Genomic DNA, 15674 nt, shown 5'->3' with positions numbered 1-15674 from the left:
TAAACGGCTAATAATTAAAAATTTCAATAAACTTGAAATTGATCATTTGTTAAAAAGTTTAGTTTATTTTTTGTGTGAAATAATAATATATTAAAACCCATTTATTTTGATTAATTTACTCAATAATTAAAAACAAAGATTTTATTCCTCCAGGGAGTGTCCATCACAAACCACCTACGGCCAACAACGTTTGTAACTAGGGCACTGCCGGCTTATGCAGTTTTCTAAGTCATAAGTCTTATCTAAGCCATATAGCTTTTTCCCATTTTCTTCACTTTAACTCTCCATTTGATAAAAATTAGTTATTTTCTTAACGAATTTAAAAATGTCATAATTAGTATCAAAGTACTAATGATTAAGGGACGTGGAATACTGCACATCGGACATTATGGATATTTATTATTTTCAGAAAGTACATGTATAGAAAAAGCTTGTAAAAAGCCTACTACGAATGTAATCTAAGCACATATATTTTATTCAAACATATTTTATAAAAATTATAACAAAAAAACCATGGACTAACTTTTGGTAGTAATATTTCTTTTTAAAACTGTAGTACACACTATTTGTTACATCAAAATTATGGACGAGCGACCTAGTTAAAAGCGGAAAAATTATTATTATGTTAGTTTTTCAAAACTTTTTTCGAATAAGTTTAAATTTATTGAACGATTCCTATAAAACTATTTTTCCATCTTTTGTTATTGCAAATACAATTTACATCTATAAAACTGACCAAGAATGTGTAATACTTTCTTTCTTTGGCACCATTTCATAATTTGCGTGATTTGAAATTATGTACAGTCATACAGAGTGGTGGGTCACATTTTTTAAGATACTTAACCGAAATCAGAATTTTAAACATAAACGTATAGTGTGCGGTGTCCGTCAGATCATTGTCAGTTTCGAAAAATGTATCCTTTGTATGTTTACGTAAAACACTAATATCAACATATTTTAATTAATTATCGATATCAATATCAATAATAAAACAAAACTTTAAAATATATTTAAAGTGTGCTATGTCCTTCAAGTCATGGTCAGTTTCAAATAATATATGCTTTGTATCTTAAACTTATACACACGTATTACTAAAAAGAGAAATGTGTGCACTATTGGTTGCGCACAAAATACCTAACAAGGTTACTCGGTCACAAGATTTTAACTCTCATATTTTTTTCATATCGGTCGCTTTATATGAAAATTGATTCTTAAGGAGTAGACCAGGCTTGGGCAAATGTGGCGCAAAGAAGTCCCTCAGGCTTCTTCCTCCTATATGAGCAATGCGGACTTGGATAAGCAGATACACAATAAAGTTTATGGCACATAATAAAGTTATAACAATGGTGACTTAGACTTAAAACAACTCGCCCATGTCTGAAGAAGACTCAAAAAAATTGACAATAGCCAGGCTCTTAATAGATCTATTGAAAGATAAATATATTCACAAACATTGGTGAATAATTTTGGTCTCAGATCACATGTGAAGTTTACATCGGATGTATTGTCGCTTGTGTCATCGAAACTGTAAATTTTATTTTATCTATGCAACACTTTTACTTCCCATACATTTTGTAAGTGATACATTGTTAGAATTTGTGATGATATTCAATTCACACACAATTATGATTTTGATAAATTTTTTCGACAAAATACCTTCTTTTTTTCTTTAATAAAAGAGGATGATTATAAATCATTTTGTCATTTATGATCTCAAGTATTCTTAGAAAAAGCTACACAGAAAAAAAAAATACATTGGATAATACTTAACTAAAAAGAGAGAGTAAACAGTTTTAATACATTTTATACCGAAGCACAGTGTTTCGTCTAATGCAAGCTAGCGGGACAAAATTATTTTTTGACTTATTTTTATTGTTTATGTATTTTCTACGTATATTATGCTATTTTAAGAAAGAAAAAACATAATTTGTACACATTAATGTATGTAGACCGTAGATCGGTATTGATATCACAATTTCGTACGTGTCATTACCATTCCCGGGGTGAAATGTAGGTAAACACGCTGTAATTAGGGGTATATACCTACATACGTACCTTACTTACTACCTAATTTGGGTAGAATTTATCATTTATACTTCCTTCAGGTAGATTTTAACAAACAAAAAAAAAAGAAAACATATGAATTGTCAAAAACTATATTTGATTCGGTTTCAATATTTTTTCAAATTTTTATATATTAAATTAACTAAAATATGGTAAGAATAAAATAAATAAGCTAAAGTATTACGAAATTATTTAGAAATATAAAAAAACTTAAAACTATGTAGGTTAGTTGCTAGAAATATAAATCTTAAAACGAGTAACATATACTATATTTAAAAAAAATATATAATACTACATTAAAAATAAAAAAAATAAATATTAAAAAAAGTTAATCAAGAAAAAATGTAAAGTTAATAGTCGTCATAAGATTCTTCGTCATTACTATCCCATTCTGTAGAGTCTGACAACAAATAATCATTTTATTCAGGCTATGTTTATTACATAAAACACCAAAAATGCGATGAATTCTTTTACTTTTGTCATATTTTAGCCATTCTTCGAAAAAATCCGATTTCGTCATAGTTACGGCTCGCTCTGAAAAAAGGACAATATTTTTCCTTGCGGGGGTTTTCGGGCCTTAAAATATACATGAATCTTTTCTTAAATGTTTGAAGTATAATATACAGAAAAATCTAGCTGGATACATGTGGATACAAAAAGTTGCAACCCTTTAAAGTTTAAATTTCACAAAAAATATTAAGTATTTCTATGATATTAGTCTAAGCCATGGTACACGAAAAATGTGAGTGATTTAATTATAAAAAAAACATAAAAATAGAGTACATACCTTCAACTAAATGATCCATCACGAAAATCACTTTCCACTATACCACAAATTTTAAGATATGCTATCGAAAGTGTGAAAAAAATTCAACCGATTTGCAAATGCTACACTACCTTTGTTATCACTGTACTTTGAACACAAACACCTACCTGGGTGGGATGTTTAGCCCAATGGTATCTTCGAATTTGGTACCTACAAAGGGTTGTTAACATAATGTTCTTATCATTTTTTTGAAATTGCGTTATGACTTTTGTCCCGCTAGCTCCATTTAAACGAAACACTGTGGCGAAGAAAAAATGACGATGTAATATTTGGGCATATTAAGTCATAAAATTTTATAGCAAATTATTGTTTGCCTGGTTCTAATCTAAATCTATTAATATAAGCCGAGGAAATGGTACTGACTTATACCATCGTTTATGTTATCTCCGTTTTTTGGTTGGTAGGAAAAATATAACATTTTTTGTAATCTCATAATTTTCAAATAATATTTTTATAATAAATAATTATAAAAGATTGTTGGAAGTGTATTTGAACTTTTATCTTCACGTTACAGTAAAATCCCTATTCGACAGTCTAGAGTGATTTGGCTTTGTGGTAAAAAAAATGCTTGTATTGTAGAAGCAAAGTGAAAATATGGTGTAAATGAAGATTTAAGAGACGCTTTGTAGTTGATTTTTCTGAGACAACCCATTGAACAAACTTGTGTATCAAGCCATTCAAAGCGTGTAGTAAAGATAAAGGATCTATTTAGATCATATTTTCATAATACTTCTATAATACAAGCGTTTATTTTACAAAAAAATATAATCGTTCTACTTTTTTGACTTGGGAAACCTTTGTCTAAGCTTTTTACTTAAACTTTCTAATATTTTAATTCATCAAAATAACCATAAGAGCCCAGAGGGTCTCTTCAAGTGAAGTTTTTCACCGGGACTATATTCGTTCAGATGCAAGAAATGACCTATAAAAAGCTCATTGAAAGATCATGTGTGCAAAAATATTCTAGGTAAAAGGTCGCAAAAAGAAAAAGGATTTTTTTCAAATATCTCGTAAACTATTAAGTTTATCGCAATTTTAGTAATTATAAAATTTGTTCGTGAGCCATACAAAATATCTGTAGAAGCAATAATTCTCAAGATATTTTAATTTACAAAATATTTTTGATATTTTTCGTGTAGTAAGTGTTTGAATTATTCTAACTTTTCTTTTAATTATTCCGAACACTATTGCTTCTACGGAAACTTTGTACAGATCGTTTTTGGTGTAAAATTAACTCAAACAAATTTTAAAAGCTAAAACTGCAATAAACTTAATTTACGAGAACTTTGAAAAAAACTATTTTCATGACTTTTGACCTTTTATAATGAAGTCTTCATGGGTCATTTCTGGCATCCGAATAAAAATAATCCCCGTGAAAAAACTTCACTTGCATTTTTTTAAGCAGAAAAGCTTTTATTTTCCAGGGCTATAATGTAAAAACTTTCAACTTTTGAACGTTTTTATTTGTAGTGGACTTTTAAAACTATTTTTCGGATCACTCATTTAGTGGATGGGGCTAGACACAAAAAAGCATCCGAAATCTACTGCCCGACACTTTTTTTTTACAGTTTATTGTCTTGAAATATTGACATTTCTACTAATGCTGAAGGTCGTCAAATTGAAATCCATTCACAAAAAAAGTTTTAAAAATTATTTATTTAAAACAATATTTTTATTAAAAAAAATACATTAACTATACTCCTTTACTATTACTCCTTCTTTAATACATTTACTATTACTCCTCCAGCGTTAGGTCATCAGGTTGAAGCCAATTTGCTTCAATAGATTTTTTTTCATATTAAAGTAAAAAAAAATAAATTAAAGTTAAAAAAAAAAAAATCTAACCGAGTGCTCACAACCTTTCTCGCTCTTTTTATAAATAATCAAAACTATTTTATCAGAATCAGGTGATTTTGAGGATATTTTTTCATCATCTAAAAAGTTCAATATCTATATTTCATTTTTCTTCTATTCTTACTGTCTATGTAGAAATTTCGAGTTAAGGCATGAATATTAAAAAACCATTTAGCATGATCGATTAATATGTATTAATTACCATCGACAGTATTTTCTCATGAACTTCTCTTCTGTAGAAAGTTGAAAATGTGTATATTTACTAATAGAACTAAAACTTTCGTATTTTCATTTAAAAATAAAAAATATAATCTCACAAATAAAATTAGTTAAGTGTTTTTCATTTTGATCATAAAACCATATATACAAAGTTTTCTTTTTATTTTCCTACAGGAACATTTTATATCGTTAACGACTTAAAAAAAATTTACACAAACAAATTCAAAAAATATTTTTTGTAAAAGTGTTTTTTTATACACATAACAAAAATTTAATTATACTACGACAATCATTTATAAGGAAAAATTTTAATAAGACTTAAAAAAAGAAATCTTAGTAGAAGAAAACTAATTTTTAAAACAGTCAAAATTAATAGTGGTATGTGGGTAATAATTATGCTGCAATGAAATGTGGGCCAGCGTTTCTAGGTCCTTGGAAATATTGGTCGCATTTTTTGAATACTACACAGCAAGGTAAGTGTTTTTAATACACGACTCATCTCTCCTATCATCACATTGTGCTGAAAATAAAAGTGTATTCTTCTTGTGTTATATTCTATTTCACTTCTTTTATTTCTATCTCACTTTCTCTCTCTTCTTCAAAGACATTGTATGCTCTTCAGAAACTCTACGTTCCTATTTTTCCTTCGATGTTATATATATGTACCTAATAAGATTACTTTTTAAATTAAGGAATAATCAAATTTACTGGTTCAGTTTAAACGGAGTATATAAGCAATGCGTCTCAAAAAATGTCACTTACACTTTTGAAATTCATTCTTTATTCGAGTGTTTACGTAGGATTATAACAAAAGCAATATTGATATTCTGCATCTTCTAACGAACAATATATAAAGGAAACCATTTTGCCAATTACCCAATGAAATGATTCAGAAACTCAAAAAAACTTCATACAGGAGAAAATTTAACATTTTACCGCGAGGATTTCTTTAGTAAGATGGATCGTGACGCGGTTTTTTGCATTAGGTTCTAGAAGGAATTTAAAAACATTGTGAACGTTTGAAATTATGGACGAGATAATTTTCCTAGTTTGTGGGTTAAAAAATGCATTTTTTACACATATAACATAGGAAATAATGATTAGAAAATTAATTTTTCCAAATTTTTTTAAATATATTTACGTTTCATGATCATTACAAACAAGCTTTTTATGAAATAAAAAAAAAGTTTTGAATTTTTTCTAAAATTTTTTATGCTGAATGAAATGCTTAAAAAGTTTTGCTTTTGAAATCAGGATGCCCAGGTCCCCAGGTACTCCGAAAATTTTTTTAAAACCATTTTCAGTTCATTTGGTTAATTTGACGGGATTATAATTGTTTTTTCAATTGCCTAAATGAGTGCATCACAAAAAATGCATTCTTTAATGCACAAACGATGAAAACAACGGCATATAGATCAATCTTACTTAAAAAGTTTTCACGGTTTTGACGTTTTTTGTGTTCAATTTCTATAAAGATGGACACGTTACATGATCCCTGGATTTGCATTTTTAATTTTAAGCTGTCATAAAACTGAAAATTTTTACAGTTCATTGAAACAAAACACCATCTGTACAAACGGACGAAAAAATATTTTTCATTGCTCCACTAAGTACATAAAAATGCTTAGTTTACAAATGCAATAGCCAATACCCAATAAAATTAATTGTTGAAATAAACACCCGATACTCGAAATAAAATTGTATATTAAGAAATTTTCTTTAAAAAATACAATTTAAAATCATATAACAGACTTACTTTTAGTTTAAGTGTATGAAGAATGTTTGTAATGTGTAATATGAATAAATTTAGCTACTGATGATGACTGCGTTGCAATCGAAATATCGATATTTAGATAGATGTAAGTCTGCTGTACGCTTTAAGGTCTCAACAATCAAAATTCATTGCAACTATGTCCAACTCGAAAGCAACAAAATTTTTTTCTCACATAAACTAGCCTTGATAAATCGTTTTAAAGTCGATCTACTCATTTAAGAGATGCAATTCTACAAGCAGAAAGATGCTTGGAAAAATTGAAATATAATCTTATAAAAAAACACTCGTCTTTTTTGTCGAAAGCATTGAAATCATAACTAAGTGGTAGGTTAGGTTAGGTTATTTTGGCTGTCCACGAAGGACACATTTAGACTATAGAGCCCATTGTGATGCCATATGTATTTTACGACCTTTGCGCTGATAATTCCATTTATCAGCTCCTCAATTTCAGAGGCTGAGTGGCACCTCCTTCGTGCATATACCATGCTCTACCCCAGCCCATCCCAACTATTAATTAAATTAATTATGTTGCGACGGCGGGAATCGAACCAGCTACCCTAAGCATATCGTGGACGAAATTGGTTACGCCCTAACTTCCCACTATCGCCCATAAATTTATTTTTAAACAGCTAATCTCCAAAATTCTGCTGGGATTACTAAGTATATTTTAATGATGTTGCTTTAAAGTATGGTTAAAGTTTGAATTTTTTAATCTTTTAAGAAAATTGAATCTTGTATAACCAACACGATATTGGGTTTCATAAACAACAAACTCTTATCTTACATAATCAACAATTTTCTGAGACACATTGTAATAACATTACAGTAATTTTGAATAATTTCATTTATTTTTTAAGAAGCATATTTTTCTTAACTGGATTAATACTTTCTTTTATTTTAATGCTTTTAGTAGAAAAAATGTAATCTTATTTTCCTCTTTAAAAAATAAGAAAAATAGAAAGCTTATATGTTTTTTGTATATAAAAAATGTCATTACTTTCTCTTTAAAACTCATTGTATATAATGAAATTGTATTAAAAATAACTCTGTTGAAAATCAATTCAAAATCGTCTTTTCAACTGAAAATCATTATAGTAAAAAAACCTTCCGTTTCGTTTTAGTAGTTCATGAACCAGTTAATTGGAGGTAACCTATTTTGCATTTGAATATAAGGATTCCATGAACCTTTTTAATGTCTACTACCTAACAAATCTAAAAATTAAGGGATTTATCATTACAAGAACAATAGTTCTTTTCGCCTAAAAGCTTGTTCGCAATGTACTTGAAATTTTTTTTACTTGAAAAAAATTTTTTTTGTCGTATTTAACGTTGTATGCTTTTACTGTTTTCGTTGAATCAGCAAAAATTGAAATTTTCAATCAATAAAATAAAATCAAATTAGCTTTCCTTAACATTTGTGCTTGCTAATTACATTTTTTTTTCGAGATTAAAGTTAGATTTTCGAGTTATTCGTGCGTAAATTTTTCAAAGTCATGCATATTTTATCGATAAATATACATTTTCACAAATAAACAAGTATCAAAGTCATCCGAAAAACTGTACCGAAAACTTTTCTATAGAATATATGATTCCTCGTTTTTTATGGGTAATTTTAATATCGTAATTTGCGTTCTCCGAGAAAGAGTGGTATTTATTCTAAAACCAAAGGTTATACCAACACTAGAAGTTTTGTGCCATGAGCCACTTTCTAATGATTATCTACTTATACCAATCAGTCTTGCTACAAAAATAATACACAATTTTTAAGTATCTATTATTGATTAAATATTCGGTTTTATAATTAATTGTAAGATTGAAAGTATAATGAAACAAATATAAACCACACATCTTTGATAAAATGCTGTTACCAATCCGAAGATTATTTTTAAGATCTCAGCGCCGCGATATTAAAAAAATGAACTTATCATTAGATCACCCAGCTGATTATTTTCATTGAATAAAAAGATTATAGAAGCTGATTACTAATTCGTTATTTCAAAATATTGCTCTCCTGTGCTGTTGATATTTGTAATCTTCCGATCAGTGTTTTTTTTCCTTCTTTTTTTTCGACTTTAATCGCGTTGTGTGTTTTTAAAATAAATTTTGTTTGAGTTTGAGAAAATTTTCAGTTTTGTGTGTTCTGTGTTTTTAAAAATACTTTTGATATTACTATTATTATAATCTATTTAAAAGCATTTCATTTGATTTCAAAAAATGGTTTTCGGTTGTCTAAAGAAACCAAAAATAATGACCAAATATAACCAATCTAAATTATTTAATCGTAGATAATCACTATAAATAGTAACATATAATAAACAATCTTAATTATGGCGAAGTCGTACATCTGTATTAATATTCTACGTCTTTTAAGTGACTCATAAAATTGTTCCAATTAAAATCGGTAGATAGATTCTTGCTTGGTAGGATTACCCAATAAAATAATACTTTGTTCGTCTAGCCAAATAAATCCCTCCCGGGGAAACCCCATTTTTAACCCCCGGCCTTAAAAAAGAGGTGTTATAAGTTCGACCGCTATGTGTGTGTGTGTGTCTGTCTGCCTGTTTCATCGTAGTGCCTAAACGGATGAACGGATTTATATTTTTCTGGTTTCGTTTGGTAATTAAATGGTGATAATTCTTAGCTATGTTTCAAGTGTCAGTTTAGGATTCCGTATCCGGAAAAACTAAAAAAGAGGCAATGATTCTCAAAGTCGTTTCAATTTGGAGAAGGCTTTAAGGAAAAAGGTAATATAATGGAGAGTGTTCTTAAATGTGGTCCAAGTGCTAGTTTAGGGTTTTACTTTTACCCGGAAAATTTGTCGGGTATTTTTAAATTTTGTAAATTTCACTTGGTATCAGAATTATTTGATGCAAAATCAAATAGTACCGATGTGTATTCACTTTGTTGTGAACAACAATTCATTTTATCGAAAATATGGGATCTTATGAAAAACGCTAGAAAGATTATCTCTTAGCTGAAAAATAAAGAAAATAGGTTAAATGGCATGGCTTAGAATAATTATATTCATCAAATCAAAACAGTCAATTTTTCAATCTTTAAAAAATTAAATAATTACTTCTCTTTATAAAAACTTCATGAAGAGTTTTATCACTAATAAATAAAAGAATGTCTTTGACCTGAATAAAAACAAAACCATACAACGATAGTACACTGAGCACAGAATAAAGTCAGTCGTAGTAGGTATCACTTACTATATCCTGAAAAATTATTTAACTTTAGTAATATCCTGTGTGAAATAAAATATGGTGCCATTAATGGCTTTATGTGTTATATATTATGTAAACATATCGTACATAGAATATAATACAATCTGTAATATAGAGGTTTTCAAGTAAATGAAACTATATCCAATATTCAACAATATAATTCTTTTTCAACGCAAATCGTGGAAAGAAATGGAAAATAAAATTTGTTTTTTCACGAAGCTCGAATTTTTGAATTAGATAATACGGAAACAAATCAGTTTAAGAAGTAATTTATTTAAATCATAATGATTTTATATACATGATGTCCCAAAAGTATGACCACTGAAAAGGTGACAGTGAACCAAAAATCGAATTTTCAAATGGGAACCCCACTTTTTATTTCAGATTGGAAAAGATCGGAAAATCTTACACAAAACTACATTCATGAGCTTGACTATGATCTTCAAGATCATTCCAAGGTCAAAGTTATTTTTCCTATGGTAGTCCCTGTATATCAATCTTATCCGACATATTTTTCGACGAGGAACCCAGTGCTGACCTTGGTTTTAGCCTTGAACATAACCTTTTAACTACAGCGAACCGATTTTTTAAATGGGAACTCGTATTTGTTATTGCAGATTTAGAAAGAGCAGAATATTCTACGTCCAAATATGACTTTCACCACTACCTTCACGGTCATTCCAAGATCAAAGGTCATTTGATAGCAAACTCTAAGGCTAGAGGGACGATTCTGACCATCCCTTTTTTCCTGATGGCTCTCTACTTTTGGCACCCTGTATAAGTCCATTTTCGAAAAATTGGTTACTAATATATAGAAAGAAATTGTATATCACCACTTTTATCTCCAATTTCACCCTTTTAGATGATGAATTTCGAAAAATCCTTTCTTATGTGGCACCTACAGTGTAAAATCAATATCTTATCGAAATTTCAAACTTCTATCATTAGCGATTTTGGCTGAGCATCGATATATCAGTATATCAGTCGCGACATTAACTATTCCCCCTCCAGAGTATTTCCCCCCTCTGAAATGTTTCTGATTTTAAATAGAGCTATTATTGAGGACTCCCGAGTGAAAACATTCATTGATGCGACTAAATAATTAAAAACTTTATCCAACCGACTTATTCTTAGTGGACAAAGGCCTACTGTCTTTAGTTTTAGGAAATTAAACCCCGGAAAAATATTTACTTGTACCCATTTTTATAAGAAGGGAAGGTAATAATACTTTAAAAACTTATTTACTGTATTTTCTGTTTCATTGTAATCGATCTTACAAACTCAATTCCCAAGTTTCCAAAACAAGTGAAAAGCAGCATAAAATCCCGTATACCGTGCATGTAAACGAAAAGGTATTTTATTTAATGCCTGGAATAAATACGATCAGAATTGCTAACTTCTAGAAGTATAGTAGTGTCTTTTGGTGTTGTTACTATCCAACGAATCTACCTAGATATTGTTCGGTAACGACAACGACCATATATACACCAGCAAGGACATATTTTATATAGTAAATACTACCTAACATCATCATGATAGCAGCAGAGGAATATGTGGGAACGTCAAGTGTATGAAGTGAAGCGAACACTTGCCAGACCAATGGGCACATAAGAGTGCTTTTACTTGATATAATATTGCACAATCCATATATGTGTTGGTATGTTCGAAACTCGAATACGACGATATGATGATGATGATGATACGATTTTATCCATATAGAAGAACAAATTATCCAATAAAAATAGTAGGAGCGAAAACCACTTATTAACTTGATCATAATGGTTATATTGTTTTTTATCTTTGTTTAATATGGGAGATGAACTATTTGTTTTATTGGAATTTGGTTTCAAAGTTCTCACGAGAAAAAAAAATGTGTTTGATCAATATCGTAAAATATATGAAATTTTCAGCGAAAAGAAAAAGACATTCCTACTTTTTATTAGGTAATCTATTGGACTAAGATTTTATGTGGAACCATGTGAAATCAACAAAATCTTGACAAATATTGTAACAGAAATTACATTTAAATCAAAAGACCGGAACACACAAAAGTTTAAGTCTTCAAAGACTTAAACATCTTTGATAAATCCCTGAAGATCTATCAAGTGAATAGGTTAATTTAGAAACAGAATTTACAAGAAATAGACAAGCTTTTGGTAATTTGTTGCGCATAAAAATTAAATGTAAAATTTTTGCCTCTGTTTAGTTTTCCTTCCGAGATTGATAATTCCTTCCGAATTTCAATCAAAATTTGTTAATTGTTTTAAAGAAGAACAAGTTTGTAGTTTGAAACCTTGTAGAAAAAAAACTCAAATACAAATATTTTGAAGAACTAGCCGCGGGTAGGGTCTGGTGCGACAACTTGAGGTCCACACGAATAACTTCCCAGTATAATAAATAGTGATAAAAAATAAAATAAAAACACGGTCATATCGTTTCAATCTAGTCAAACGGTTTCGAATTTTATGAAATTCTTTTCGGCTCATATTGCTGTTAAAACGCTTCAATCAACACCTCAACGAAGTCGATATCATTTTTTGTTCGCGGGATATCAGACACATAACACATACTTCACCAAATTGATTGTTCATGCCTAACTTATTACAACATTTTCCAATACTGGGAAGTGTTCTTATATCTAACCAAGTATGTTATTCATAAAAATTCAAGTTCGTAAAAATATACTTTCTTATACATATGTAACGTATGTATAAGAGAGTATATTTTTTTGAACTTGAATTTTTATGAATATTTAGATCGAACGTGTTATTGTGCATAAAACTTACACATCGTATGTATACATATACAAATTAGACACACGCAGCTACATATTAAGGTTGTTTTTTGTGTTTATCTCAGTAAAAAAACGGACAAGAACCGTTTACTTGGTACCAAAACATGAATGTTTTTTTGAAAAAAAATATATCGAAAAGTTTTTAATGCATGATTTTAAAATGTGTATGCAACTGGTACATTAGCCAATTCAAAAAACGAACTTTAATAGTGAAAATCTTTTTTAATTGACGGACAAAAATTTTGAATTTAGCAATTATCAAGGAGGCGGTTATACTTAACATCTACTCTGAATTGTATTTTATTTGTAAAATACTGGGGTTACGGCTAAAAACATTCTGTCGTAAAGTACGATCCCGAGGAGTTATTTATGTGTCTTGTTCTTTTTAATAAATCTAGAATAATTCTTCTGCGCTTATAAACTAGTCAAGTGATATCCGTCCACATTTACGCGCGCGCGCATTTACTACGCGCTGACCTGAATCCAAAAATGAATTCAGAAATGCTCCAAACGAATAATTTTAATGAAAATCTTTTCGCTATAACTATAGTCCCTTTACTTTGAACAAGGAAGTAATAATAACATTACTTGTTGTAGAAATGATACAAGACAAAATCCTGCTTTTGTGTCAGGCAGCTATGCTTTTCATGGTGAGGCGTTCACACAAAACAAAAACATCTAGTCTAATAATCTAAGGGTTTCACCTCGGAATCTAACGGAATAAACAGAATATTTGCACAAATCCTTATTTTGATTGTACAAATCAAGTCACATATGGTCACGTGTGAGCGTCTTTAGATATCAAGATCAAAAATCGCAAAAATCAATTTTTGAGAATATCTCGTTTCGTTTGCCTTCAATCGTATTTACATTTGTTATAAAAGCTGTAGAGGATAAAATTTTCAACAAATTTTGTTTGAGAACTTTTTTATGGGTACGTTGAATCGTTTTTGAAATACAAGACGCATAAATATTTCTTGGAAGTTATATACTCATTTAAATTTACCCCCCTTTTTAAAATAAATATTTAAATATTATTCTAATCTTCTATATTTCAAAAACGGAATGTATAATAAAAAAAGTTTCAATCAAAATTTGAAGATAATTTTATCCTCTACGTACAATACGCTGTATGCAAAAAATCTTCTACCCTAATATTTCTTCCTTATACTTCAATAAGGACTATAATTACGTATAAAAAAATATTCCACCAAGAAAATCTGCATGGCCCCGCGTGCGTACGATTTCAAAATGAAACAGATGTTTTGAATGATATCTAATGATGTTTTTTTTATCAGTTCTTACATTCTTTCCAAATACAGTGATTTTCTCTCAAATATCTGTACATATGTATCCTGATATATACGATATCATTTCATATTTAAATTAAGTAGAGATGTCTGTGTTTCTATCTAACTTACATAAGCATTATCTTTCATTTTTACGCAAATCAAGATAAATATCATCATTGCTATTTCAAGCAATTCAAAATTTAAATTTTGATGTCATTTGATGATAAACGTGATTTCTCGTTTCAATAATATATAAAAATTTTACAATTGGTATGGTATGCATCTTATGTGCAGATGTTGTGTAACACATAATATAAATAATAAAAGCAAACAGTTATACCATGAGCAGGGCAAAGATCTCTTGACCTCCATAAATTCAGTTGATTTAATCAGCTCCCACCACAAATCCAGACTTCGCATTCCTCCATCTTTGCAGTTACTCGCCGTTCCCTAGAGCATTATGAAAATTAATGATAATACAGATTAAGCTTCCCCTGATCAATCAAAAGCTTCACCTAGCTGATCCTTTACCATTCCATTTAAAGAATATCCTCCACTGATATCGATCAGAACGGTCAAAAATAAACCTTTCTTTATAATATGCAGCGCCCGTCTCGTATTCAGTCTATATATATCGCCCATTTCCACTACAGGATCATTACCATAACACGTTAGGGTGGGTTTTTTAGCCAATTTCCGTCCAACTTTTTTCGTCAGTTTTTCTAATTTTCGTATGCTACGAACTTTCCAAGACATTATCGTAGTTCCTTATATGCACAAATATTTAGCTTAAAACCGTTTAAGATTAGATTCGATTTCGGTTACCCAAAGATCTCCAGCTTGAATAAACCTTAGAATATTTCTGGGTGACTCTTCATTTATTTTACCTGAGTGGAGATCCGTCCATCCCAAATGATGGTCAGTAAGTATTCTCAAATGATTTTTCACCAGTTGGAAACCCTCTAAAGCTTTTTAAGATGAATATTTCAATTATTTTGGTTATTTAAAGCACAAGTGTCAACAACTTTGATTTTCCAACTCTCGAATAAATTGTTCATATGATACCATCCACTTGTTACTAAAAAAATACCACACCAACTGTCTAAGTTTGATTGTTGAGGGGGGTGGGTTAATATTGGATGTTATAACATTCAAAAGAGATAATATTCACTATAATTTTATTACAAAAATACGTAACACAACAATTTTCTGAACATCCCGTAACATTAACATGAAGAACTTTTGAATAAGATGTAAGTACATTGAAAAGGTGTCTCCACTTGTACAAATAATAAAACTTAGAGGTAGACTAAGATATATACTTCTTGCCTTTTTTGTTTTTTAGTATATAAAATTCTCAGAGATGTGAAAAAGAAAAAATACGCTCATTTATATTCAAAACTCGTTTGAGTTCATGTAGGCATAAAGAAACTTTTCAATTCGTTACGATTTAACGTCAATATGATGAGTAACAAAAACATACAGAAAAGTTTTTTGTGTACAAACAACTTAGTTGCCAGACTATAAAATAAGTAGTAGTCTACCTGTATTTTGTTTTCTTTACTTTCATTAATTCTAAGTAGAAAAATTGTTATTTTCCAAGAATGTATAATGCTTACATTAA

General features: G+C 29.4%; 1 protein-coding gene across 7 annotated transcripts in view; it reads left to right on the top strand.

The window, feature by feature from the left end:
* LOC123300471 (synaptotagmin-7) overlaps positions 1-15674 on the top strand; it is a 979245-nt gene that overhangs the window by 878754 nt on the left and 84817 nt on the right. For 2 of the 7 annotated variants that reach the window (XM_044883055.1, XM_044883054.1), the window contains exon 1: positions 5282-5436. The exons of the other annotated variants lie outside the window; for them this stretch is intronic. In XM_044883055.1, coding sequence (XP_044738990.1) covers positions 5372-5436 — 65 coding nt within the window. In that variant the 5' untranslated portion in view covers positions 5282-5371. Of the gene's footprint in view, positions 1-5281; positions 5437-15674 lie in introns of those variants that run through there. 7 annotated transcript variants of the gene reach the window in all.

Source organism: Chrysoperla carnea, chromosome 5, assembly GCF_905475395.1.
Source record: "Chrysoperla carnea chromosome 5, inChrCarn1.1, whole genome shotgun sequence".
In the NCBI taxonomy this organism is placed as follows: domain Eukaryota; kingdom Metazoa; phylum Arthropoda; class Insecta; order Neuroptera; family Chrysopidae; genus Chrysoperla; species Chrysoperla carnea.
Note: the sequence above shows the minus strand (reverse complement) of the source record. Positions and strands in the feature narration are given on the sequence as shown.